Source organism: Vulpes lagopus, chromosome X (assembly GCF_018345385.1).
Source record: "Vulpes lagopus strain Blue_001 chromosome X, ASM1834538v1, whole genome shotgun sequence".
Lineage (NCBI taxonomy): Eukaryota > Metazoa > Chordata > Mammalia > Carnivora > Canidae > Vulpes > Vulpes lagopus.
The window spans coordinates 107,203,019-107,227,805 of NC_054848.1; the positions used below are offsets into that span (position 1 = coordinate 107,203,019).

General features: G+C 44.3%; 1 protein-coding gene and 1 pseudogene across 1 annotated transcript in view; one reads left to right on the forward strand and one right to left on the reverse strand.

Annotated features, from left to right (window-relative positions):
• Window positions 1–10,868: 10,868 nt before the first annotated feature.
• Window positions 10,869–11,353, reverse strand: LOC121483418 (annotated as a pseudogene).
• Window positions 11,354–22,306: 10,953 nt separating this feature from the next.
• The window catches only part of LOC121483554 (transmembrane 9 superfamily member 2-like), an 84,914-nt gene continuing 82,433 nt past the window's right edge, over window positions 22,307–24,787 (forward strand). The window contains exon 1 of the mRNA XM_041742207.1: window positions 22,307–22,576. Within this exon, the coding sequence (XP_041598141.1) occupies window positions 22,385–22,576 (192 nt within the window). The 5' untranslated portion in view covers window positions 22,307–22,384. The remainder of the gene's footprint in view (window positions 22,577–24,787) is intronic.

Here is a 24,787-nt window from a genome sequence, read left to right on the forward strand (position 1 = left end):
CCATAGCCTATCTTTCCAAAAAGCTGGACATGGTGGCTGCTGGGTGGCCCCCATGCTTAAAAATTATTGCTGTGGTGGCCACTATGGTCAAGGACGCAGACAAGCTGACCATGGGGCAAGAACTGTATGTTACCACCCCACATGCTATTGAAGGGGTACTCAAACAGCCCCCAGACCGCTGGATCAGCAATGCTCATCTGACCCATTATCAGAGCCTACTGCTAAACCCCACCAGAATTTTATTCAAGCCACCGACAACCCTGAATCCGGCAACGCTACTCCCTAACCCAGTCTGAGACCCCGCTCTGCATGACTGTCAAGAAATTTTGGCACAGGTGCATGGAATCAGAGCTGATCTCCAGGACCAGCCACTGCCGAACGTGGATGCCACCTGGTATATGGATGGCAGCAGTTTTGTCCAAGAAGGAATCAGATACGTGGGGGCAGCCGTAACCATGGAAACGGAGACCATCTGGGCAGAGCCATTGGCAGCCGGAACATTGGCTCAATGGGCAGAACTGATCGCACTGGCCAAGGTGCTAACCATGGGAGAAGGTAAATGAATAAACATTTACACCGACAGCAGGTACGCCTTTGCCACCGCTCACATCCACGGAGCCCTTTACAGAAAGGGCTTCTGACAGCAGAAGGAAAGACTATTAAAAACAAAACAAGAGATCCTTGAACTCCTGAGGGCCCTCTGGCTGCCCAAGGCACTAGCTATCATCCATTGTCTGGGACACCAAAAAGCAGATACACTAGTAGCTAGGGGAAACTGGCTAGCCAATTCAAAAGCAAAGGAGGCAGCCCTTTCAATGACCCAGATCTTAACAACCACACTACCCGATCTGGGGGCACCGACCCTGCTGGACACCCCCAGCTATACTGATGCTGACTTACACTGGATCAAACGCTTGCCTATGACCCAATGCTTGCGTGGCTGGTGGAGAGCTGCAGACTCCAGCATCATCCTGCCAGAGGAACTAGGACGGCGAGTCCTATCCAAAATGTATCGGAGTACAGAGGTGTTCCCCACCAAGCACAAAACAGCGCAAATTGTGACCAAAAAGCTGCTGGAGGACATTCTGCCAAGGTATGGATTTTCTTCCAGGATCGTATCTGACAATGGACCAGGGTTCATTTCTAAGGTAACACAGGGAATAGCACAAATACTGGGGGTGGGGGGGCAGATTGGAAATTACATTGTGCTTACAGACCCCAGAGCTCAGGTCAAGTAGAAAGGTTGAATAGGACATTAAAAGAGACCTTAACTAAATTAGCCTTGGAGACTGGCAGGGACGGGGTGACTTTCCTCCCCTTTGCCCTATATAGGGTGAGGAATTCACCATATAAGATGGGACTGACTCCCTACAAAATCATGTTTGGTATACCCCCACCTATCATTCCTACCCTGAAACCCGAGGTGCTTGCTGAGTTCAATGACCAACAACTTATTTTCTCCCTCCAAATGTTACAAAGAGCCCATGAGCAGGTATGGCCTAAGCTGAGGGCCCTCTACGAGACTGGGCTGCTCCCGGACCCCCATCGATATCAACCATGCAGTTGGGTGTACATGTGGAGACACCAACAGCAGATGCTCCAACTTCGCTGGAAAGGACCCTACATTGTGATCCTGACTATGCCCACCGCTCTCAAGGTCGACAGAATAACTCCCTAGGTCCACTACACCCACATCCGGCTAGCTGATCCACACGCCATGCTCAAGGACTTTGTTCCAGAATGGAAGAGTCAGCCCAACAAGGACAATCTGTGTCAGGCCAGAGGCTCTGCATAGGCACTCCTCCACGCCACTACTAGTGGCTTTTGTCAGGGACCGGGTTACCAGATTCTGTGCGTTACACAGCCTGTAAACAGTACTGGGTATCATCTACCGCCCCAAAACAGTTGGTGGGCCTGTTCTGAGGGATTAAATCCCTGCGCTCATGGAAAGGTTATAAACAGAACTGGGGGCTTCTGTGTGCTGGTTCAACTACTCCCTAGAATCATCTCAATGGATGGACCCGGGTACCCACGGGTGAAATCCCATCTCTGTTGTCACCATCACCACCCTACTAGGAATTGGTTTGGCTGGCACAGGAACAGGTATTGCTTCACTGGCCACCCAAGCTTCCCACTGCAAAGGTCAGGGAAGGACTGGCCAGGCAAAAACGAGAGCAAGAGCAGCAACAGGGGTGGTTCGGATCCTGGTTCAATCATTCCCCCTGGCTAATTACCTTGTTGTCCTCCCTAGCTGGCCCCCTCCTCCTCCTCCTCCTCCTTCTGAAGGCAGCAATACCAATCACTGAACTTTCAGGACCCATGATTGGGTCCTGCATTGGGTTCCTCTGAAAAAGGGGGGAATGTGGGACCCAAGAAATTCAGAAAATGTCCCCCACCCCTGGCCCCTAGATAAGCACAGACTTGATCCCAGGACCCTGGGATTATGACCTGAGCCAAAGGCAGAGACTCAACCAACCACTGAGCCACCCAGGTGCCCCAAGGGTAAGGTTCTTATGCAGATTTAAGTCATTACCTTCTCCATTAATAAGAATTTCTAGCAATTTAGAGACATCCTTTTCTTCCTGGTACGCAGTGGGAGACACCCTAACAAATGGAGATTCCCTTATAAATGTTAATATGTCTGGGCCCCTGGGTGGCTCAGCCCGTTAACTGTCTGACTCATGATTTGGGTTCAGGTCATGATCTTAAGGATCCTGAGATGGAGCCTCACATCGGGCTCTGTGCTCAGTCTGGAGTCTGCTTGTCCCTCTCCCTCTGCTCCTCCCCCCATCCCACCCCTGCTCTCTCTATCTCTACAATAAGTAAACAAAAGATTTTTAAAATAAGTAAAAATAAATGTTAATGTGTCTCACAAAAAGGCAACTTCTACTTGGGTTTTTATTTTATTTTTTTATTTTAAAGATTTATTTGTTTATTCGTGAGAGACAGAGAGAGAGAGAGAGAGAGTCAGAGACACAGGCAGAGGGAGAAGCAGGCTTCTCCCGATGCGGAACTTACAGGGAGCCCGATGCGGAACTTGATCCTGGATCCTAGAATCACGCCCTGAGCCAAAGGCAGATGCTCAACCTCTGAGCCACCCAGGCATCTCCTACTTGGGTTTTTAGAACTTCTCTTGACTTTGCAGTTCTTAAAAAATAATCATCTTAAAATAACCCTTTTGCCAAAGAGGCCTATTTTGAGGTGGCAAATTCTGCTCCTTCGCCTTCTTTTTCTTTCTTTTTTTTAATGATTTTATTTATTAATTCATGAGAGAGAGAGAGAGAGAAAGAGAGAGAGAGCAGAGACATAGGAAGAGAGAGAAGCAGGCTCCATGCAGGAAGCTGTGTGGAACTCAATCCCAGTACATCAGGATCATGCTGTAAGCTGAAGACAGACGCTCAACCGCTGAGCTATCCAGGTGTCCCTGCTCCCTCACCTTCTACTTGGACTGAAATCAACAGGCTTGAGCAGAGGAGTGACTTACCTGTCTTGCCTCATAACAGTATCACATTGGTCACTCTGTCCAGAATACACTGTAGGGAACAAGAGTGAGAACAGGGACCAGTGAGAAGACTATTGTGATAATGCCTGGGATGGAGGTGACAGCAGTGGAGGTGGTGAGAAGTTGTTATGTTCTGGATATACTTTGAAGGTTGAAGCAAAAGGACTTTCTGACACAAAATCCGGGTGGCATGAATAAAAAGACTGATTTATCTGAGTATAAGGGCATTCATTCATTCTCAAATGTCTTTGACAGGCTCATTCTTTTCCAGTAGGTCTTTAAATATTAGAGTTTTTTTCCCTTTTATTGCACGATCCTCTCACCTTTTCATTCTGTCCTCTCTCCTTAGGCAATGGTATCCATTACCAGAGTGTCCACTACAATAAATATCCTTATGACTCTGTATTTATATTTCCATGCCAGATCTCTCACTTGAGCTCCTCAACCTGCACATCCAACTTCCTGTCACACATTACCACTTGGCTGCCTCAGGTTCATTACTTCATTCCCTGGCTGAATATTTATCAGATACCTACTATGCATTAGTCACCAAGATTGGGACTTGCATTGTTGGGGAGGAAAAATCTCTGTTCTTCAAGGTTTTTCTGGATGGTTTAAGAATTAAATTGACACGAGACATATTAACAGGAGAAAATCTAATTTAATTATGTCCCTACAAGGAATCCACTAAAAGAAAAAAAGAGAGAGAGAGAGAGAGATTCCAAAGACAGGAAAAGGGAAGTAGGTATGTCATTCTAGACTAAGGAGAAGGCTATAGGAGTCTGGGATTTCAAAGGGAAGGCAGGCAGTTCACAAGGAGATGAAAAAGAGCAAATGTTTGGTAAACAAGTGTTTACCAGGCTGTACAGAAATGATGGGGCACAGAATTCTAACAGGCTTCACTAAGTTCCTCTCTGTCTCCACCTAGTTCTGAGTTCTACTCTAGTCACCTATGGTGATAGCTCCCTTCCTGGAGCAGGTCCTCTATTTAGATTCTTTTTTTTAAAGATTTATTTATTTATTTATGATAGACAGAGAGAGAGAGGCAGAGACACAGGAGGAGGGAGAAGCAGGCTTAATGCCAGGAGCCCGACGCCGGACTCGATCCCAGGACCCCAGGATCACGCCCTGGGCCAAAGGCAGGCGCTAAACCACTGAGCCACCCAGGGATCCCCCTATTTAGATTCTTTTAAGCAGTTAAGGGGCCAATAGAAAAAAACTTCCTAAGTCCTCTGGTTTTTAAAAATTATTTAGGATCCCTGGGTGGCTCAGTGGTTTAGTGCTTGCCTTCAGCCTAGGGCATGATTCTGGAGTCCTGGGATCGAGTGCCATGTTGGGTTCCCTGCAGGAGCCTGCTTCTCCCTCTGCCTGTGTCTCTACCTCTCTCTCTCTGTGTCTTTCATGAATAAATGGGTAGAATCTTTTAAAAAAATAAAATAAAAACATAAAAATAAAAATTATTTTTTAAAAAAGATTTTGTTTATTCATTTGATATGAGAGAGGGAGAACAAGGAGGGAGGATGGACAGAGGGAGAAGGAGAAGCAGACTCTCTGCTGAGCAGGAAGCCTGACATGGGGCTCCATTCTAGGACCCTGAGATCATAACCTGAGCTGAAGGCAGATGCTTAAGTGACTGAGCCACTAGGCACCCTGAGTCTTCTGTTTTTGTTTTTTAATAATCAGCACCTGGCTGGCTCAGTCAGTAGACCATGCGACTCTTGATCTTAGGGTCGTGAGTTCAAGCCCCATGTCAGGCATACTTTTTTACTTAAAAAATAAAAATCATCAGCCTAAAGTAACCCATATGCCAGAGAGACACATTTTGGAGTGGCACATTTTGCTTCCCTACAGTATACAGTGGTGAATAAAATGGACTTTGTCCCTGCCCTCATGAAACTTATATTTTAGTTGCAGTGTGTATGTGTGTGTGTGTGTGTGTGTGTGTGTGAAAGAGAGAGAGAGAGAGAGAGAGAGAGAGAATGAGAGAGATAAAATAGACAAAATAGTGAAAACCACTATGAAGAAAACAGTTGTAGTGAGAGTGAATTTTTTGAAAAGTACATGTGTGCAAGGGGAGGAAACCTACTTACTATAGCCAGGGGAGATCTCTCTGAGGAAATGACATGGAAGCTGAGTGTTCTTAACGGTGAGAAATAATCACCCATCGGAAGAACTGTTGGAAGAACATTCTAGATAGCAACAGCATGTGCAAAGGCCCTATGGAGGAAAAGAATTTGATGTGTTTGAAGAACTTAAATGAAGCCCCTTTGGAAAATAGAGGTTAAGGAAAATGATGACAAGTGATGTACTTGGAAGATTGGGAAAGTGTCAGATCATCCAGGACCTTGCAAGTCATGCCTAAGATTTGGGGGGGTTTATGTTAAGTACAATAGGAAGCCACCAGAGGACTTCAGTCCAGAAGAAAAACTTGAGCTGATTTGTAGTTTTGAAAGATCACTCTAGCAGCTGAGGAGAGAATGAATTATAAAGGGGCGAGCACACAGGCTGGAAAACCACTTGGGAGTTTAAGGCAGTATTCAGAGCGGCATAGGACACAGTGTACGCTGGGGTAGTGGTTGAGGAGATAGAGAAACGTGGATAGATCAGAAAGATGGTTAGGAAGCTGAAACAATGCAGAATAGCCTACCTAAGTACTAGACCCTGATGCTAAAACGCCTGGTTTGAAGCCAGGCTTTGCCGTGTCCAAACTGTGTGAATTTGTACCAATTACTAATTTCTCTGTACCTCTCGGTGTCTTCATTTACAAAATGAATATAGGGCAGCCTGGGTGGCTCAGCGATTTAGCGCCGCCTTCAGCCTAGGGCGTGATCCTGGAGACCCGGAATCGAGTCCCACATCAGGCTCCCTGCATAGGGCCTGATTCTCCCTCTGCCTGTGTCTCTGCCTTTCTCTCTGTGTCTCTCATGAATAAATAAATAAAATCTGTTAAAAAAAATGCACTTATAAGAAGTGTCAGGATTAAATGAATTTATTTATTTATTTTTTTAAAATGAATTTAATATATACAATATATTTATAACATTTCCTAGGGAATGGTAAGCATTATATTAAGTGTTAACTATTGACATTGTGATGATTGGCTTTGGGAGGAAGGAATCCATGGTGATGCCATGTTTCTAGCATGAGATACTGGATTTCTTTTTGAGACACTAAGGTTGCAAAACCCATCTTGGGTGAAACCAATAATTTACTTTCCCCATATCTACCGGGAAAAGTGACACAATCCGGTCTGTTATAAAATTCCTGATTACAGACCTCAAGTGATACTTCAGTATTGCCCAGTAATTTTACTACATATCTTTAGCCAATTAACTATCCTACCTACTGATCATTTTTTAGAACATTCTTCACTCTTATCTAACCTCCTAACCCAGCACTACTTCCCTCCTGTCCCAACCTGAACAATATTTGACCTCGGGGTGCCTGGATGGCTCAATTGGTTAGGTGTCTGTCTTTTGCTCTGGTGGTGGTCCCAGGCTCTTTGTTTGGCAGGGGGGCCTGCCTGCTTCTCCCTCTCTCTCTGCCCCCACCCGCATATGTTCTCTCTCTCAAATTAATATATAAAATATTTTTTAAAAACAAAACATTATTTGACCTCAACAATTTTTTGTTGATTTTTTGAAGATTTATTTATTTGAGAGAGAGAGTATGCATGTGTTTGCTAACGAGTGGGGGGAGGGGCATAGGGAAAGAATTTCATGCTGACTCCCAACCCAGCATGCAGCCGCATGCAGGGATTGATCCCATGACCCTGAGATCATGACTGAGAGCTGATGGCTCAGCCAACTGAGCCACCCAGGTGCCCCAATATCTGACCTCAATTCTTCTTTTGTAGACAAACTAGAAGGCAGTAAATGAGAAACCCCTCATCTTTTGGTTACCAATCATGCATATCTCTACATCTCGACCCATCCTACCTTCCCTCCCTCCTGCTAAATAGGATAGAAGCTCCCACGGAGTAGTTAGCCTCCACCCCCAATAGCCCCATTGACAATGGCTGGGAACTTGTTAGAAATGCAAATTTGCAGACTCCACCTCCAGACTTGCAGAATCCCAAACTGGTGGAGGAAGGGGCAGCAATCAGCGTTTTGACAAGCTCTCCAGGGAACTCTGCTGCACAACCAAGTTGGGGAACCAATGTAATGAAAGAATAGTGGCTCTTCTCATTTAATAAGGCCAGTTCTTCTGCCTGTGTTTTGGACAATGTCCTCCCCTGCTTTCTTGGGGATTTTATGTCATTAATTCTTCTTCTTTTCTTGTGTACATTCATCCATTCCTCAACTGGACCTTTTAATGTGCACATTAAAACATGCACCAGCCTTTCTCATATAGAAACCCCCCTCTGGGGTGTGTGGCTGGCTCAGTTAGTGGAGAATGTTTACTCTTGATCTCAGAGTTGTGAGTTCAAGCCCCACATTGAGCATAGAGGTCGCTTTTAAAAAAAAAGAAAAGACCCCCCCCCCTCCACTCAGTCTTTCATTCTGTTCTGGCTACCACTTGATAATTTTCCTCCTCTCCACAGCCAAACATCTTGAAAGAATTGAGCGGCTGGGACAGTGGGTCATCAGTAGCCGTGTGAGACTCCCATTGCTGGTGGGAAGAAAACTTGGTACAGTCATTTGGGGAGGGAGTTTGGTAGTATCTATGAAAATATTGAAAGGGCAAGCAGTGTCTATGAAAATTTATTTTAAAAAATTATTTATTTATTCATGAGAGGCACAGAGAAAGGCATAGACACAGGCAGAGGGAGAAGCAGGCTCCCGGGAACCCCTGGGTGGCTCAGCGGTTTTGCGCCTGCCTTTGGCGGGGGGGGGGGGGGGGGGGGAGCCGGGGGGGGGGGCGGGGGGGAGGGGTCGTGGTCCTGGAGTCCTGGGATCCAGTCCCGCATCCGGCTCCTGGCATGGAGCCTGCTTCTCCCTCCTCCTGTGTCTCTGCCTCTCTCTCTCTCTCTCTCTCTGTCTATCATAAATAAATAAAAATAAATCTTAAAAAAAAAAGTAGAAGCAGGCTCCCTATGGGGAGCTTGATGCAGGACTCAATCCCAGGACCCGGGGATCATGTCCTGAGCGGAAGGCAGATGCTCAAGGTTGCACTGAGCCACCCAGGCGCCCCTCTATGAAAATTTAAATGAACATATCCTCCTTGTTGCCTTCTCTCCCCAGGCCATTGCATATATGGAGTTTTTTTGTGCAGAATTGTTAGTGACTGGGGAAAAAGGTGGAAACAACTTAAATGACTATCAACAGAGGAATGCTGAATAAATAATGATATACTTGTAGTATGTGATATCGGTAGCACATCTGTTAAAACATTGAAGTTGGGATGCCTGGGTGGCTCTGCGGTTGAGCACCTGCCTTTGGCCGGGGGTGTGATTCTGGAGTCCGGGGATCGAGTCCGGCATGGGGCTCCCTGCATGGAGCCTGCTTCTCTCCCTGCCTAGGTCTCTGCCTCTCTGTGTCTCTCATGAATAAAGAAATAAAAATCTTTTTAAAGAAACACTGAAGTACACCATTCTATACATCGTGTTATACTATATGTAATATAGGTACATGTAAAATATGCATAAGTATATGCGTGTATGTATATGCTTGTACATATGTAAAATTATACTACAGATAACAATAACATGTTAATACATAGAAAGGCCAGACCAAACAATTAACAATGATTGCCTCTGGAAGGTGGGGAATACCAGGATTGGTGGTAGTGGTCAGAGGATTTTAGTCTTCTCTGTAATGTTCTAATTTTGATACAGGAGAAATATATTTCTGTATCACTTATGCAATTAAAAGTTAATCAAATTAAAGAAAGAGTTGTCTCTAGCAACTACCTTCATTTCATCACCTGTTACTCAATGCTCAATCTGCTCCAATCTGGCTTATGTCCTGGTAATTTTCCCTCAGATAGCTCTCTCTCATATCTGTGTCACCAAATCAAAAAGATAAGATGTTGCCTGCTATTTTATTTGGCCTTTTTTGTTCTTGACCACTTTCTCCTTGAAACACTCTCTTTCCTTGGCTTCCAAGCCCTTTTATATTTAACATCCACAGTTCTGGTTTCCACCTACCTCTCTGTCTGCTCCTTCTCTAGCAACTCTGCAGCTTATCACTTTCTACTAGATCACAAATTGTTGATATTTTTCAAAGACTGGCTCTAGATCCTCTTCTGCTCTCATTCTCTACTCTCCTATTATGTGATTTCTTTCTATCATCCATAAGCCATCAATTTCCAAATTTGTGGCTGGAAATTTCCATTCCAGAGCTATATATGCATGCTTGAAGTCTCCTTTTGTGAAATCTTGTCATTTGCAAAGATGTGATGGAGCTAGAGGGTATTATGCTAAGCGAAATAAGTCAGTCAGAGAAAGACAAATACCATAGGATTTCACTCAGATGTGAAATTTAAGAAACAAAACAGATGAACATAGGGGAAGGGAAGGAAAAATAAAATGAGATAAAAACAGAGAGGAAGGCAAACCATAAGAGATTCAACTATAGAGAACAGACTGGGAATTGCTAGAGGGGAGGTGGGGTAACTGGGTGAATGGATATTAAGGAGGGCACTTGATGTAATGAGCACCGGGTGTTATATGCAACTGATGAATCACTAAATTTTACCTCTGAAACTAATCATACACTATGTTAACTAAATTGAATTTAAATTAAAAAAAAATCTCCATTTGTATCTCTCAGGGTCTCCTCAGAATATAACAGTTACAAAAAGAACCCTCCTGATCTCTCTCTGTTACCCCAAAACCTGGTGCTCTTCCAATGCCATGCCTCAGTGAATGGCTCCACCATACAGTCACTTGTGCAAGTCAGCAGCCTATGAATCAGCATGACACTTCCCTCTCCCTCTAATCCCTGATATAATCCATCAATCATCAAATCCTATCAGTTTTAACTCCTAAATATTTCATTATGTCCATGGTTAACACTAGGTTAATGCTCTAGTCAAAAGGTTCCTAAAGTTTGTTTTGAGAACTCTGGGGAGATCCGGACACATATCTGGTGCTTAAAAGAAGGTGAAAATTTTGCATAGTACCAAGATATTATGTGCCTTTTTCTTTCTTTCATTCTTTTTTTTAATTTTTAAAATTTATTTATGATAGTCACACACACACACACACACACACACACACAGAGAGAGAGAGAGAGAGAGAGAGAGAGGCAGAGACCTAGGCAGAGGGAGAAGCAGGCTCCATGCATGGGGAGCCCGACATGGGATTCGATCCCGGGTCTCCAGGATCGCGCCCTGGGCCAAAGGCAGGCGCCAAACCGCTGCGCCACCCAGGGATCCCCTTTCTTTCTTTTTTTTTTTAATTTGCATTTATTCTATGCAGAATTTACTCCCGGGCCATAAGTTTTTGTTTCTTAGTTTCTTCCGGGATATCTTTTACTTCTGTGCAATGTCCTCTTCTGGTTTAGGAACAATCTGCTCTTTTTCAGTAAGAATCATCTCGATGTGGCAGGGAGAGCCCATGTATGGATTAATCCAGCCATGAGCCCTGTAAGTTCTATGTCACATCTTGGGGGCTTTGTTCACCTGGATGTGCTCAATGACCAGAGAATCTACATCTAAACCCTTAAGTTCAGCATTACTCTCTGTATTTTTAAGCATATGCAGTAAAAATTCAGCACTCTTCTTGGGCCACTGACCCTGTGTCCAGCCCCACTGTTTGGCCTGTGCACATTTACCAACTCCACCATTGTAGCGACGGAATGGCACACACTGCTTCTGCAAGGTGACATCTTTAAGATACTTGGTGGCTTTTTGGATATGCATACCCTTGATGGCCTGGGCAGTTTCACACATGTTCTTAATATGAAAACGAATATTTGAACCTCTCAATTTGCATGATTTTGTAGAGGTTTCTGCGTCCAGCGAGTAGCAAACAATTTTCGGAGGTCACCTCAGGCCACTTGGGGGAAGAGTATTATATACCTTTTTCATTCTTATTCTCTTTTGAATATGCAGTAGTCCAGAGGCTATGTGACAGGTGATATCACAATAAATTGAATGCAGAAGTAAGTAGGAGAATCTGGCTATCTTTCATTAAGCTAAACATTAAAGAGATTTTCAAAAATGAAATACAATACCACTCTTCTCACTACTTTCTTTTGTTTTAGAGAATATATGGTTTTTTAAGAACCACTAGGCAATAGTACAGTCAATCCTAATATTTGCATAAGACCATAAAACCCAAAAGAGCCAAAGCATTCTTGAAAAAAAAAAAACAAAGCTAGAGACCTGATGCTCCCTGATTTCAAAGGATACTATAGAGCTACAGTAATCAAAACAGTATGGTATTGGCATAAAAACAGACACTTAGATCAATGGAACAAAATAGAGAGCCCAGAAATAAGCCCAAATATATGTGGTCAATTAATTTATGACAAGGGAGCCAAGAATATAAAATTAGGAAAAGACGGTGTTTTCATTAAATGGTGTTGGGAGAATAAAAGTAGATCACTATTTTACATCATACACAAAAATTAACTCAAAATGGATCAAAGATTTGAATGTAAGATTTGAAACCATGAAACTCTTAGAAGAAAACATAGGCAGTAAGCTCCTTGGCATTGGTCTTGGCAATGATTTTTTGGACCTGACATGAGAAACAAAGGCAACAAAGCAAAAATAAATAGAACTCGAACTAAAACGCTTTTACAGAGCAAAAAACAAAACAAGACAGAAACCATCAACAAAATGAAAAGGAAACCTACTGAATGAGAGAAAATATTTGCAATTCATATATATATGATAAGGGGCTAATATTTAAAATATATAAAGAACTCATGTGACTTAATAGCAAAAAAATCACAAAACCACTCAAATAATCTGATTAAAAATGGGCAGAGGACTTGAACAGACATTTTCCAAAGAAGATATACAAATAGACAACAGACACATGAAACAATGTTCAATACAACTCATCACCAGGGGAATGCAAATCAAAACCAAATGAGATACCATCCTATACCTGTTAGGATGGGTACTATAAAAAAACCCAAGAAGTAATAAGTGTAGGCAATGATATGGAGAAAAGGGAACCCTTGTACACTGCTGGTGGAAATGTAAGTTGGTTCAGCCACTGTGGAAAACAGTATAGAGGTCCCTCAAAAAAATTAAAAGTAGAATGACCATATGATCTAGCAATTCTGTTTCTAGGTGTTTATCCAAAGGAAATGAAAACACTAATTTGAAAAGATATAGCCCCCCTCCAGTATTCATTGAAGCATTATTCACAATAACCAAGATACAAAAGCAACCTAAATATCCATCAATGGATAAAGAAAATGTGGTATAATATATACAACGGAATATTATTCAGCCTTAATAAAGAAGGAAATCTTGCCATTTGTAACAACATGGATGATCTTGAGGGCATTATGCTAAGTGAAATAAGTCTGACAGGAAAGACAAATACCATATGATCTCACTTGTATGTGGAATGCAAAACAAAAATCAACAACAACAAAAAACAAACACAAAAAAGGCAATAACAAAAAAAAGCTCATGAGTACAGAGTACATATTAGTGGTTGCCAGAGTTGGCGATGTAGGGGTGGCTAAAGTGGGTATAGGGGGTTAAAAGTACAAATGTGTAGCTATAAAATTAAAAAGTCATGTGGATGTAACTTAAGCATGGTGACTATAGGTAATACTGTATTATATACTTGAAAGTTGCTAAGAGAGTAAATCTTAAAAGTTTTCATCATAAGAAAAAAATTTGTTGTGGGGCGGCTGGCTGGCTCCATTGGTGGAGCATGTAACTCTTAATCTTGCGGTTGTGAGTTCGAGCCCCATGGTGGGTGTGGAGATTACTTAAAATCTTTAAAAAGATAAAAAAAAAAAAGTAACTATGTGTGGTGATGGATGTTGACCAGATTTATTTTTGTCATCATTTTGCAATGATTTCTGTAATACAGGGATATATGTGTCCTTTGATAACAAGTTGACAGTGCAAAAATATGATTCTTGGTCAAAAACTAAAACTAGGGACGCCTGGGTGGCTCAGTGGTTAAGCGCCTGCTGTCAGCTTAGGGTGTGATCCTGGAGTCCTAGAATCGAGTCCCACGTCAGGCTCCCTGCATGGAGCCTGCTTCTCCCTCTGCCTGTATCTTTGCCTCTCTCTCTCTCTCTCTGTCTGTCTTTTATGAATAAATAAATAAATATCTTTTTTAAAAAAAAAACTAAAACTATTCCCTTTCCCAGAGTATATAAATTACAAGAACAATTACTCAGATGGGGAGCCTACCCTTCAAAGTGTTATACCTGTGAAGTCAAGCTACTTTAATGGCTGCCTTGCTATATGAAAGTGGTAGGTGTGGATAGAAAGAGAAGATCCAGAGTTAACAATTGAATCAGTGCAGGGGTCGGGGGAGCAGGCAGGACTGTAATACAGTGTGAAAGTGACAAATCAGAAGTGTACATAGAATTCAATGGGAACACATTCAAGGGACACTCGATCCAACACTGTGTGTGGGGGTGTGAAGGAGTGGGATATGTGCAGTGTAGGGGGTTGTCAGGGAACATAAGCTGGGAAAAGTAACTTCCAAATTATGAGCTGAAATACAGGATTTCAGCCAGACTGGGGCACTTGGGTGGCTCAGTGGTTGAGCATCTATCTTCGGCTCAGGTCATGATCCCAGGGCAGAGGAGCCCAATGCGGACCTGATCCCAGGACCCCGGGATCACGACCCGAGCCAAAGGCAGAGGCTGAACCGCTGAGCCACCCAGGCACCCCAATATATAAAATCTTAAAAAAAAAAGATTTCAGCCAGGCAAAAGATGAGAGGGGGTGAGCATCAGCAGAGCATACTAGAACAAGCAACACCAAGGATCAATTTGTTCAAAGGCTAGGGAGAATGGTGTCTTCATGTAACTAAAATGATTCTCTGGAGCAGGATCAGAGTGATTGTGGGAGTGGAGCCCCATCCACGCCCCTAGCTTGATGCTGGAGAGGTGTGTGTTGGGGACTGGGGGTTAGGCGGAGCAGGCCTTGTTAAGCAAAATTTGGACTTAACCCTTAGGACAATGGAGAGCCAGTAGGAGAGTTTCTCAATTTTTTTACTTTGAGATAATTTTAGATTTACAGATATACTGCAAAAATAGTACACAGAGGTCTCATATACCCTTCGCTGAGCTTCACTTAATGTGAACATCATACATAACTATAGTACAATGATCAAAGGAAGAAATTAACACCAGTATAATGGTATTAAGTAAACTAAGACTCTATTAGGCTTTCACCAAATTTCTCACTAGTTAAGTAAACTAAGACTCTATTAGGCTTTCACCAAATTTCTTTTTCTATACCCGGGTCCAATCTAGGGCCCCTGCATTACATTGATTTGTGCAGCAAAGGATTTTTTAATTTTAATTTTTTAGAAGTAATTTATAGGGGTGCCTGGGTGGTGGTTGAGTATCTGCCTTTGGCTTAGATCATGATCTCCAGGATCCAGCCCTGCATTGGGCTTCATGCTCAGCAGGGTGTCTCTCTCTCCCACTGCCCCTCTCATCCCCACCTTGTGCTCGAGTTCTCTCTCTCACTTGCTCACTCTCTCTCAAGTAAATAAATAAAATCTTTTAAAAAATAAAGTAATCTCTACACCCAATGTTGGGCTCAAACTCATGACCCTGGGATCAAGAGTAGGTTGCTCTACCAACTGAGCCGGCCAGGCACCCCAGTGCAGCAAGGAATTTAAGGGGAGGACCTGATAAATGATTAGATTTACACTATCAGTTTGAAATAAATCTCTTTAGATTTTGGGGAACTGGGAAGGAAAAAGTAAGTCAAGGCAAGAGGCCTAAGGGATAAGCTAGACTGACTCTGACAGCACACTAAGAAAGTTATAATGTGGTCTCTGGAGCTGGCACCATGGCCTACCATGGCACATTAGTTCTTTTTTTGATGTTCCAAACATCAAACATGGTTTGATGTTAACATGGTTTAAGTAGAACATGATTTCACTGGATCACAGTAGTCCTTTGTTCCACTACTTAATTTTGGTATATACACATTGGAGTGAACTGGAAAGAGGATGGGAACTGTCACTTGGATGTCTTTAACTCCAAATGGTTAGAACTGTGGGGAAAATATTAACTATTAAAGACAAACTATTAAAGACCTAATAGTTGTATTCATCTGTTTTACACATTTTCTTTTTTTTTTCTTAAAGATTTTATTTATTTATTTGAGAGAAAGAGAGAGAGAGAGAGAATGAGCTGAGCAGGGAGCCCATCATGGGTCTTGATCCCAGAACCCTGAGAACATGACCTGAGTCAAAGGCAGATGCTTAACCGACTGAGCCACTCAGCCGCCCTATTTTACACATTTTCTTTTCTTTTTTTTAAAATTTTATTTATTTATTCATGAGAGACACAGAGAGAGGCAGAGACAGAGGGAGAAGCAGGTTCCATGCAGGGAGCCTGATGTGGGACTTGATCCTAGGACCACGGGATCACACCCTGAGCTGAAGGCAGATGCTCAACCGCTGAATCACCCAGGCATCCCTACATTTTCTTTACTGCAACCTGAAGCATCCACTTTGGGGAAGTGCCATTCCTCTCCCTTTCACACTTGTTTGAGTGACACTGGATATCACAAGTTTCATGGTGAAATCTCTCTGTGCACCATTGTCAAGGATAGCTCCTAACTTCAGGAACTTCAGGTTCACCTGCTTCACTCAATCTTTTACTTGCTTCTTTCATAGTTGATGTAGCTGGAAATTTGACAGCTATGTCATAAAATGATTTTATTTCCTTTTTATTGCCACTGTGCACTTCCTTTTAATACCATTGTATTTTAGAACTAAATTAGATTTCAGGGGACCTGTTTCCTACCCTTGACTTGGTCTTCTATTAGCTGTGTGACCTTGGACTAGCAAACCAACTACTCTTGGCCTCTGTTCCCTCACATAAAATAACTACCCTGCCTACCTCACATGGGCACTGGGAGGATCACGTACAAAGGTGGATAGGCAGGCAGCCCGGGTGGCTCAGCGGTTTAGTGCTGCCTTTGGCCCAGGGCCTATTCCTGGAGACTCGGGATCGAGTCCCCTGTCAGACTCCCTGCATGGAGCCTGCTTCTCCCTCTGCCTGTGTCTTTGCCTCTCTCTCTCTCCCTCTCTCTCTGTCTCTCTCTCTCTCTCTCTCTCTCTCTGTCTCTCATGAATAAATAAATAAAATCTTTAAAAAAGGTGGATAGGCAAGAACTGTGTAAAATTTACTACTACATAAATAAAGAGGGGTTATCTTGGTTATCAACACTCCCATATTTGGATTGCATCCTCTTTTGACTTCTAAATGAGGTAAAATATAGAAAAATCCCTGTGGGGGAGCCTGGGTGGTTCAGTCAGTTAAGCACCTGCCTTCTGCTCAGGTCATGATCCCAAGGTTCTGAGATTGAGCCCTTCATCAGACTCCCTGCTCAGCAGGGACCCTGCTTCTCCCTCTCCTTTCTGTGCTCTCTCTCTCTCTCAAATAAATAAATAAAATCTTTTAAAAAATTTTTGAAAAGAACAAAAGGAGTCAACCTAAAATAATCCACATGCTAAAGACACGCATTTTGGAGTGTCAAATTGTGCTCCCCCAAAAGCAGAATACATTGATTCAAATAAATGAAAAGATGGAAGAATGAAAGCCATGTAACTTACACTGTAGCAGGGATTTTTCTTTTTTCGTTTTCTTTTCTTTCTTTCTTTATTTGACAGAGAGAGAGAGAGAGAGAGAGAGAGAGAACACAATCAGGGGGAGCAGCAGGCAGAGGGAGAAGGAGAAGCAGACCCCCCTGCTGAGCAGGGAGCCCCATGCAGGGCTGGCTCCCAGGATACTGGGATCATAACCAGCCAAAGGCAGGTGCCCAGGCTCTCCCTTCTTCTTCTCTCTCTCTCTTTATAATTGAGTCTTTTTAAAAAAGATTTTTAATTTATTCATGAGACACACACACACACAGAGGCAGAGACATAGGCAGAGGGAGCAGCAGGCTCCATGCAGGGAGCCCTATGTGGAACTTGATCCCAGGACTCCGGGATCACGCCTTGAGCTGAAGGCAGACGCTCAACCGCCTAGCCACCCAGGCGTCCTACCCTCTTTTTTTCAAAAAATTTTTAAAAGTTTTATTTATGTGTAAGTAATCTCCCCACCCAACATGGGGTTTGAACTCAGGACCCTGAGATCAAGAGGCACATACTCTTCCATCTGAGCCAGCTAGGTGTCCTAGGAAGTTTTTCTTCTTTTTCTTTTTACCTTACCCTTAACCACCTAAAAGAATCTTGGGGCACCTGGGTGGCTCAGTCAGTTAAGTGTCTGACTATGTTTCAGCTCAGGCCATGATCTCAGGGTCATGAGATAGAGCCGTGTTGGGCTCTTTACTGGGCATGGAACCTGCTTAAGATTCTCTTTCCCTCTCCCTCTTCACCCCCACAAAAGAATCTAGATAGAGGACCTGTTCTAGAAAGGGAGCTATAGCCACAGATAACTATAGTATAACATAATCTAGGCGTGGAAGACAGAGAGGAACTTGGCAAAGTCTGTTAAAATTCTTTTCTGTGTCATTGTTTCTGTATAGCGTGGCAAATGTTTGCTTACAAAACATTTACGCTTTTTCAATTTCTTGTGAATTGAGTGGCTTCCTTTTGAAGCTCCAGGCCCCTACCCCCTTCTCCTTAATTCAGAATGACAAATATACATCATTTTTCTTGTTTTGTTTTTGAAATCTCTCATGTTTTTGTGGATTCCCCGTATGTATGTAATTAAATAAGATTTTTCTCCTGTTAATCTGTTTTATGTCAGTGTAATTCTTAGACCAGTGAAAAGAAACTTGAAGGGTAGGGGCACCTGGGTGGCTTAGTCAGTTGTGCGTCTGCCTTTGACTCTGCTCCAGTTGTGGTCTCAGGGTCCTGGGATTGATCCCTGAGTTGAGCTCTCTGCTTGGCATGGAGTCTGCTTCTCCCTCTCTCCCTCTCTGTCAAATAAGTAAATAAAAAATCTTAAAGAAAAAAAAAGAATCTTGAAGGGTAGAGAAAACATTTCTTCTCCAGTATGCTCCTACCAAGTGTCTGGGTCCGTGTTAGGAATATGAAGACAAAAAAAAAAAAAATGATCCTGTGCTTAAGAAGCTGACTTTCAGTAGAGGGAGAGAGACAAGTAGGCAAATAAAATGAATAATGTATTCTTCACTTTCCACTAAAATATTCCTAATGAAGGGGAAACCCATGTCTCCCTGGAGTTTGGGGCATAGACTACATCAAGAAATTACTTTCTTTGATCTTCTTCTATTTTAAAAGTTTTTGTTTTAATTCCAGTTAACAGAGTGTAATATGAATTTTAGGTGTACAGCATAGTGATTCAACACTGTCACACAACACTTGGTACTCATCACAACAGGTGCCCTCCTTCATCCCCATCACCTATTTCACTCATCCCCCCCCTTCTTATAACCATCAGTTTGTTCTCTATAGTTAAGCCTCTGTTTCTTGGTTTGCCTCTCTCTCTCTCTTGAATTGTATCTTTTAAAAGCCTTGCAAATTCTGCACTCCACACCACAATATAGCCTCATGTGCTTTGTTGCTGCCTTTTCCGCCCCCCTCATTATCAAACCAAGGGAGGTTTATTCTGGAAATGCATGACTGATTCAATATTTAAATATCATTGTAATGCATCATATTAATAGTCTTAGTAAGAAATACTGCCAAAACATTGGATAAAGTTCAATATCCAGTCATGATAAAAACGCTCAGTGAACTAGGAAAAGAAAGGAAATTCCTTAACATGATAAAGGGGCAAATATAAAAAGCCTATAGCTCTTACCATACTGCATTCAATTAAAGACTGAATGCTTTCTCCTTGAGATGGAGAACAGATATGGATGTCTTCTCGTACTTCTATTCAATATCCTATTGGAAATCCTATTTAGTGCAAGGCAAGAAAAAGAAATAAAAGGCATAGGGACCGGAAAGGAAGAAATAGAACTGTCTCTAGTTACAGGTGGCAGTCAGGCCTCTGGAAGAGGTCTTCGAATTGGCACATGGGGGAGGGGAGCCTTGGAGTTGGGCAAAGCCAGGCCTGCCTAGTGAATGGTTTGCACAAGGCTGCCCTGGGGCTTCTGCATCTTAGGGGTGGTGGGGGTGGGGAGTAGAAGACAACTCCTAGAGTGCAGGCAGCACAAAGAATCCAGCAGAATAAGCCACTTCATTTCAGGCCCAGCAGGTGGTTGGAGCTGGCGAGGATCACACAGTGGGGACACCAGGAGGGCTGCATCTTATTGCTGAGAATGGGGACGTAGCCCTCGGTGATGCTTCATTTCTTGAGTTTAACAGACACGGCCCTGCAGGGAGCTTTAATGGAAGACCTCAGAGCCACAGTCGGAGCTGTAGATGAGGATGATGATGAGGGAAAAAAGGATCACGAATAGGCTGACTGCTGCTCTTTCCTGCTTCAGTCTCTGGCATCTGCGGAGGGGAGGGGGCCAGCGTCCTGTAGGCGAGCTGGGTGGCACACCGGCCCCGGCGGGGAGCGGGGGAGCGGGGTGGGGGGTGGGAGGGTGGCGTGGTACCATCTCCCGCGGTCCCCTCACGAGGCGAGCCGCCTTTGCTCGCTCAGTAGGGCGCCCAGTCCCGCCGCGTACCCGCTCTCGGGGCCTTAGCGCAGCCGCTAGATTCCCCGGGCCCAGGCCGAGGAGGCTGGCGGAACATCCCGTTTATTTTAACACGTACACTTTTTCCATCCAAAGGCTACCAGAGAGGGGTAGAAATGCAGTGGTGAAGCGCAAGATTTTTATACACGCTCTGGTTCCTTCAAATCGTGACCACCCTACCGCTTCCCCGCTGCCCTTTCCCGTTCCTCTTCACAAACGTGGTGCCCCTTCTGATAACCTTATCCGGTTTTCTAAATCTTTACAAGGGCTGCTCCAGTCCGTGTAGTCAAGTTCATTCTCCCTTCTCGCACAACGCTGCGAATTCTGATCACTGGTACATTTTCTCCTACAACGTTTCCTGCCTCTCTAGTCCCAAGAGTTCACTCGCTAAATTCTGCAGGCCTCTGCTAACCGCCAGCCCTCTCTGCCTTTGTTCTGCCTGCATTTGCCGCCCGCCAATCACCAGAGGACGTAGACCTCTGCGAGTGAGAGAGCCTGGACACACTGGTGAGGCGCAGTGATCTCAGGAAACAAGTGACCTCTTGTTCTCCAAAGCTCTTGACAGACAAGGAGGAAAAATGATCGGCTCTTCTACTATCTTTGTTGGATGATACCTACAATACTGTCTAGATCCAAATACGAGCACTTTGCATTATAGGACAGCACAAGGAGCAGAAATGGAGGTCGATGACGATTCTTGCAGAGGTCGAAAAAGAAGATCCCTGCCGCTAAGAGAAAGAAAATTTTCTTTCAAAGACTAAGAGCCACCCTTCCCTCACCCTCCCTCTTCTTTGGTCTTATACCCTTCCATCCTCCTTCCTCAGACCTGCGCTGTCCAATAGAAATACAGTGCCAGTGAACTGTAGACTTGTGGAATCACTGATGGACACCCGGAATCGATGTAATATTGTGTGTCTACCATACTTCAACAAACATATTTAGGATCAGTCCATCTGGCATTCTCCAGAATGTGATTATTGTGGTTTTTTTTTCTTTGTGTGTGTGTGTGGTTTTCTTTCTTATGGTGATTTTTAAGATTTTTCAGATTATCATTGAATCATAATATAATAAACATATTCTACTGAAATCATAAGTGTAAAATAAATGTTGTGTCTCCCAGATAGGAATGATGCCAGAACTTATTTTACATTGAGTGATACATGTATCATCACAGACAGCATAAAAATATTGAATAGCTGAACTGGTTCATTTGTATGGCTGCATTGCTTTGTTTTGCTGTATTATTTTTGCAGCATCTATTTATATTAAAGTTGCCTTAACAGATAAAAAAAGAAATATGATGCAAGCCACATGTCATTTTAAATGTTCTGCCAGCCACATTTTATTTTTGTTTATTTATTTTTAAGTAGGCTACAGGCAGTACATGGGGTTTGAACTCACGACCCTGATGTCAAGAGGCTCATGCTCTACCGACTGAGCCAGTCAGGAGCCCCATGCAGTCACATTTTAAAAATAAACAGTTGAACTAAATTTTAATAGTGTTTTATTTAACGCAACTGACCCCAAATATTATCATTTCGACATGCAATCAGTATAAAAACGCAGAGGCTTGCGTTCTTTTATCCATGCTGTCTGTGATACTGGGTGTGCATTTGACACTTAACGGAACATCAATTTCGGACTGGCTGCATTTCAAGCGCCTAATACCCACCATAGTGGACAGCCTGGCCCCGGAATTCCCCCCTCTCCCCCCTTCTTGTCCCACCACCTGGCAGGGAGAAGTGAGGATGGTGGGGGGCGGCTAACACTGCTACTTTGGGACTGAGGCAAACTCGGGGAGGGCACGACAGCCTATGATGCTGTGATGTTGCGATTATGAGACCTCTCAGCCAGTCTATCCTGTCCCCCTCGCCCTCGCCCCCGCTCCGAGAGTCACCTCCAATCGCGGGAAAGTGCCCGGCTGCGGGTGGGGCACGCGGGGGGGGGCAGTCTGGGAGGTAAGGTGGAGCGTGGGCTGGGGGAGACTCAGGGGAACCGTACGCATGCGTACTCCGTGAGTTCACAAACAGCCTGGCGTCCTAGCAACGGGTTCCAGGCCACCGTCTCGCCGCAATAACTGGCTTTCCCCAGAGTTCTAGTCCCACTAGTGGTCTCGGCTCGTCCCGGTACGCAGCTCTTCCTTATCGTTTCCTTTTCTCTCCTCTACTGGTTCGATCTCGTCTGTAGTGTGTGTCCCCGAGCCCTGAGCCGGCTCCTCAAATGAGTACTCGTGGTTCCCAAATGGGAACCAACCCTTGCCGCCTCAGGCTCGCCCTCCCAGGGCTGAGGTGGCTCCTGGGGTTGGGCCTGTTTCTGGGGCTTCAGGCCGCCCGCAGCGAGGCCTTCTACCTCCCCGGGTTGGCTCCAGTTAACTTCTGCGAGGCGGCGGCCAGAAAGAATGCAGCCTGCAAGGTGAGGACCAGTGGGAGGCAGTGAGATGTGAGGGGAGGGGTTCAGGTAAGGGTATGGGGCACACCGGGGGAGACCATAGTCGCGAGCTCTTGCCTCTGACCCAGAACGCCAAAGCCCTCTCTATGACCGTGTGTCTCAGTGTCGCTATCTTTGAACCTCGCACTTAGAGGATCCGGACCTCTCTTTTTCCCAGATTCTCTTTCCTTCCCTTTTGGCTCCTCCCCTTAGTCTCCGTTCGTCCAACTCCCGCTCAGCTCTTCCTCCGTCCTCATAACTCCTCCTTTCCCCCCAGCATAAAAGTTCTCCTGGCTCTCTCCCTTTCATCTCAGCTTTTCCTCTCCTCCCTCTTGGCTCCGCCCCTCCCTCCCTCCCTTCCCTAAGGCCCCTCCCCTCCCTCCCTCCCTTCCCTCGCAGTCCCTCCCCTCCCTCTCGGACCCGCCCCTCCCCCTAGGCTCCGCCCCATCTCTCGGCTCCACCCCTCGGTCCCTCACTTCTATCACAGCCCCTCCCCTCCCTCTTGGCCACGCCCCGTATCTAGCCCCCGCCCCTCATTCCTCCCTTCCCCTAGACCCCGCCCCTCCTTCTAAGATTCCCCTCTGGGCCCTGCCCCTCCTGCCTGACTCCAGGCTTCTTTCTCTTCCCTCTGGGCACGCCCTCTCTTGCTTCCTTCTAGAAGTGCTCCTTCTCCAACGCCCTTAGGTCCTTTTCTTCCGCCTTCCTCTGAGCTCCTCCCTCACCTCTCTCCTATGGGCTGCTTCTCCATCTCTCTTAGCTCCTCCTCCTCTGTCGCAGCTCCGTACCTTCCCACGCCTTGGCTCTTTCCTCCCCCTGTCTTCTTCCCTTTCCTATTGTCCCCCATGTACTCTCTCCCTTTCAGGACTCACACACTCACTGTGGTCTTTTTTTTTTTTCAGTTTTTATTTAAATTCCAGCTAGTTCACATACAGTGTTTTATTAGTTTCAGTTGTACAATTTAGTCATCCACACTTCCATGCAAAGACTTGGAGCTCATCACAGGTGCACTCCTTAATCCCCATCGGCTATTTCACTCATTCCCTCACCTACCTCACTGTAGTCTTAGTTACATCCCCACCATGTTTCTGTCACTCCTCACTCCTTCGGTCTCACGCTTTTTACCTCCTTAATTCTTGTTAATGCACTTTGTCTCCCCTGGGCCCTTTACCTGCAAACACCAAGATATTATTTACCGCTCAGACTTGTGAGAATAAAATGAGACAATGTATTGAAAAGCACAGACAATTACACTTAGAGCTTAGTAAGATTTAAATAAATGGTAACTATCATCAGTATTAGGTTTTTTAGGCAGAGATATCTTTTTTTTCATTAATGTTTATTTGACTCATCTCTACACTCAACTGGAGCTCCATCTCAAGACTCCAAGATCAGGAGTCACATGTTCCTCCCATTGAAGCTGCCAGGTGTCCCTAGGCGAAGATTTTCTCTCTCTCTCTCTCTTTTTTTTTAAAGATTTTATTTATTTATTCATGAGAGACACACAGAGAAGGGCAAAGACAAAGGCAGAGGAAGAAGCACGCTCCATGAAGGAAGCCCAATGTGGGACTCAATCCTGGGAATCCGGGATCACGCCCTGACCCAAAGGCAGACACTCAACCTCTGAGCCACCCAGGTGTCCCTTTATCTCATGTATTACCAAGTTCATAGTCAGATTTTCCTAGCTATCCCTGAAATAACTAAACTAGAATCCAATCTAGGACCAGGAATTGCATCTCCTTATTATAGTCTGGGGTTCTTATAAAAGAGATCAGTCTGTTTTTCCTGTGCAATGGCCCTTCTCCTGGGCTTGTCTCTTTGCTGCCTTGTGATAGCATTTAGATTGATTTAATAGTTAAACTTGAAGCCTTTGAAAAGTAATTTGAAATATATATGCCAGTCTAGGGCAACCTGGGTGGCTCAGTGGTTTAGGGCTGCCTTCAGCCCAGGGTGTGATCCTGGAGAGCCGGGATAGAGTCCCACAACAGGCGCCTTGCATGGAGCCTGCTTCTCCCTCTGTCTGTGTCTCTGCCTCTCTCTCTCTCTTTCTGTGTCTCTCATGAATAAATAAAAAATCTTAAAAAAAACAAATACGTATCAGTCTACAAAAATCTTCATCCTCCTGATTGTAATGATCTCACTTAGAATCATATACAAGGATAGAGACAGATAAGAGATTTTTTCTGTGAATGTCTCATC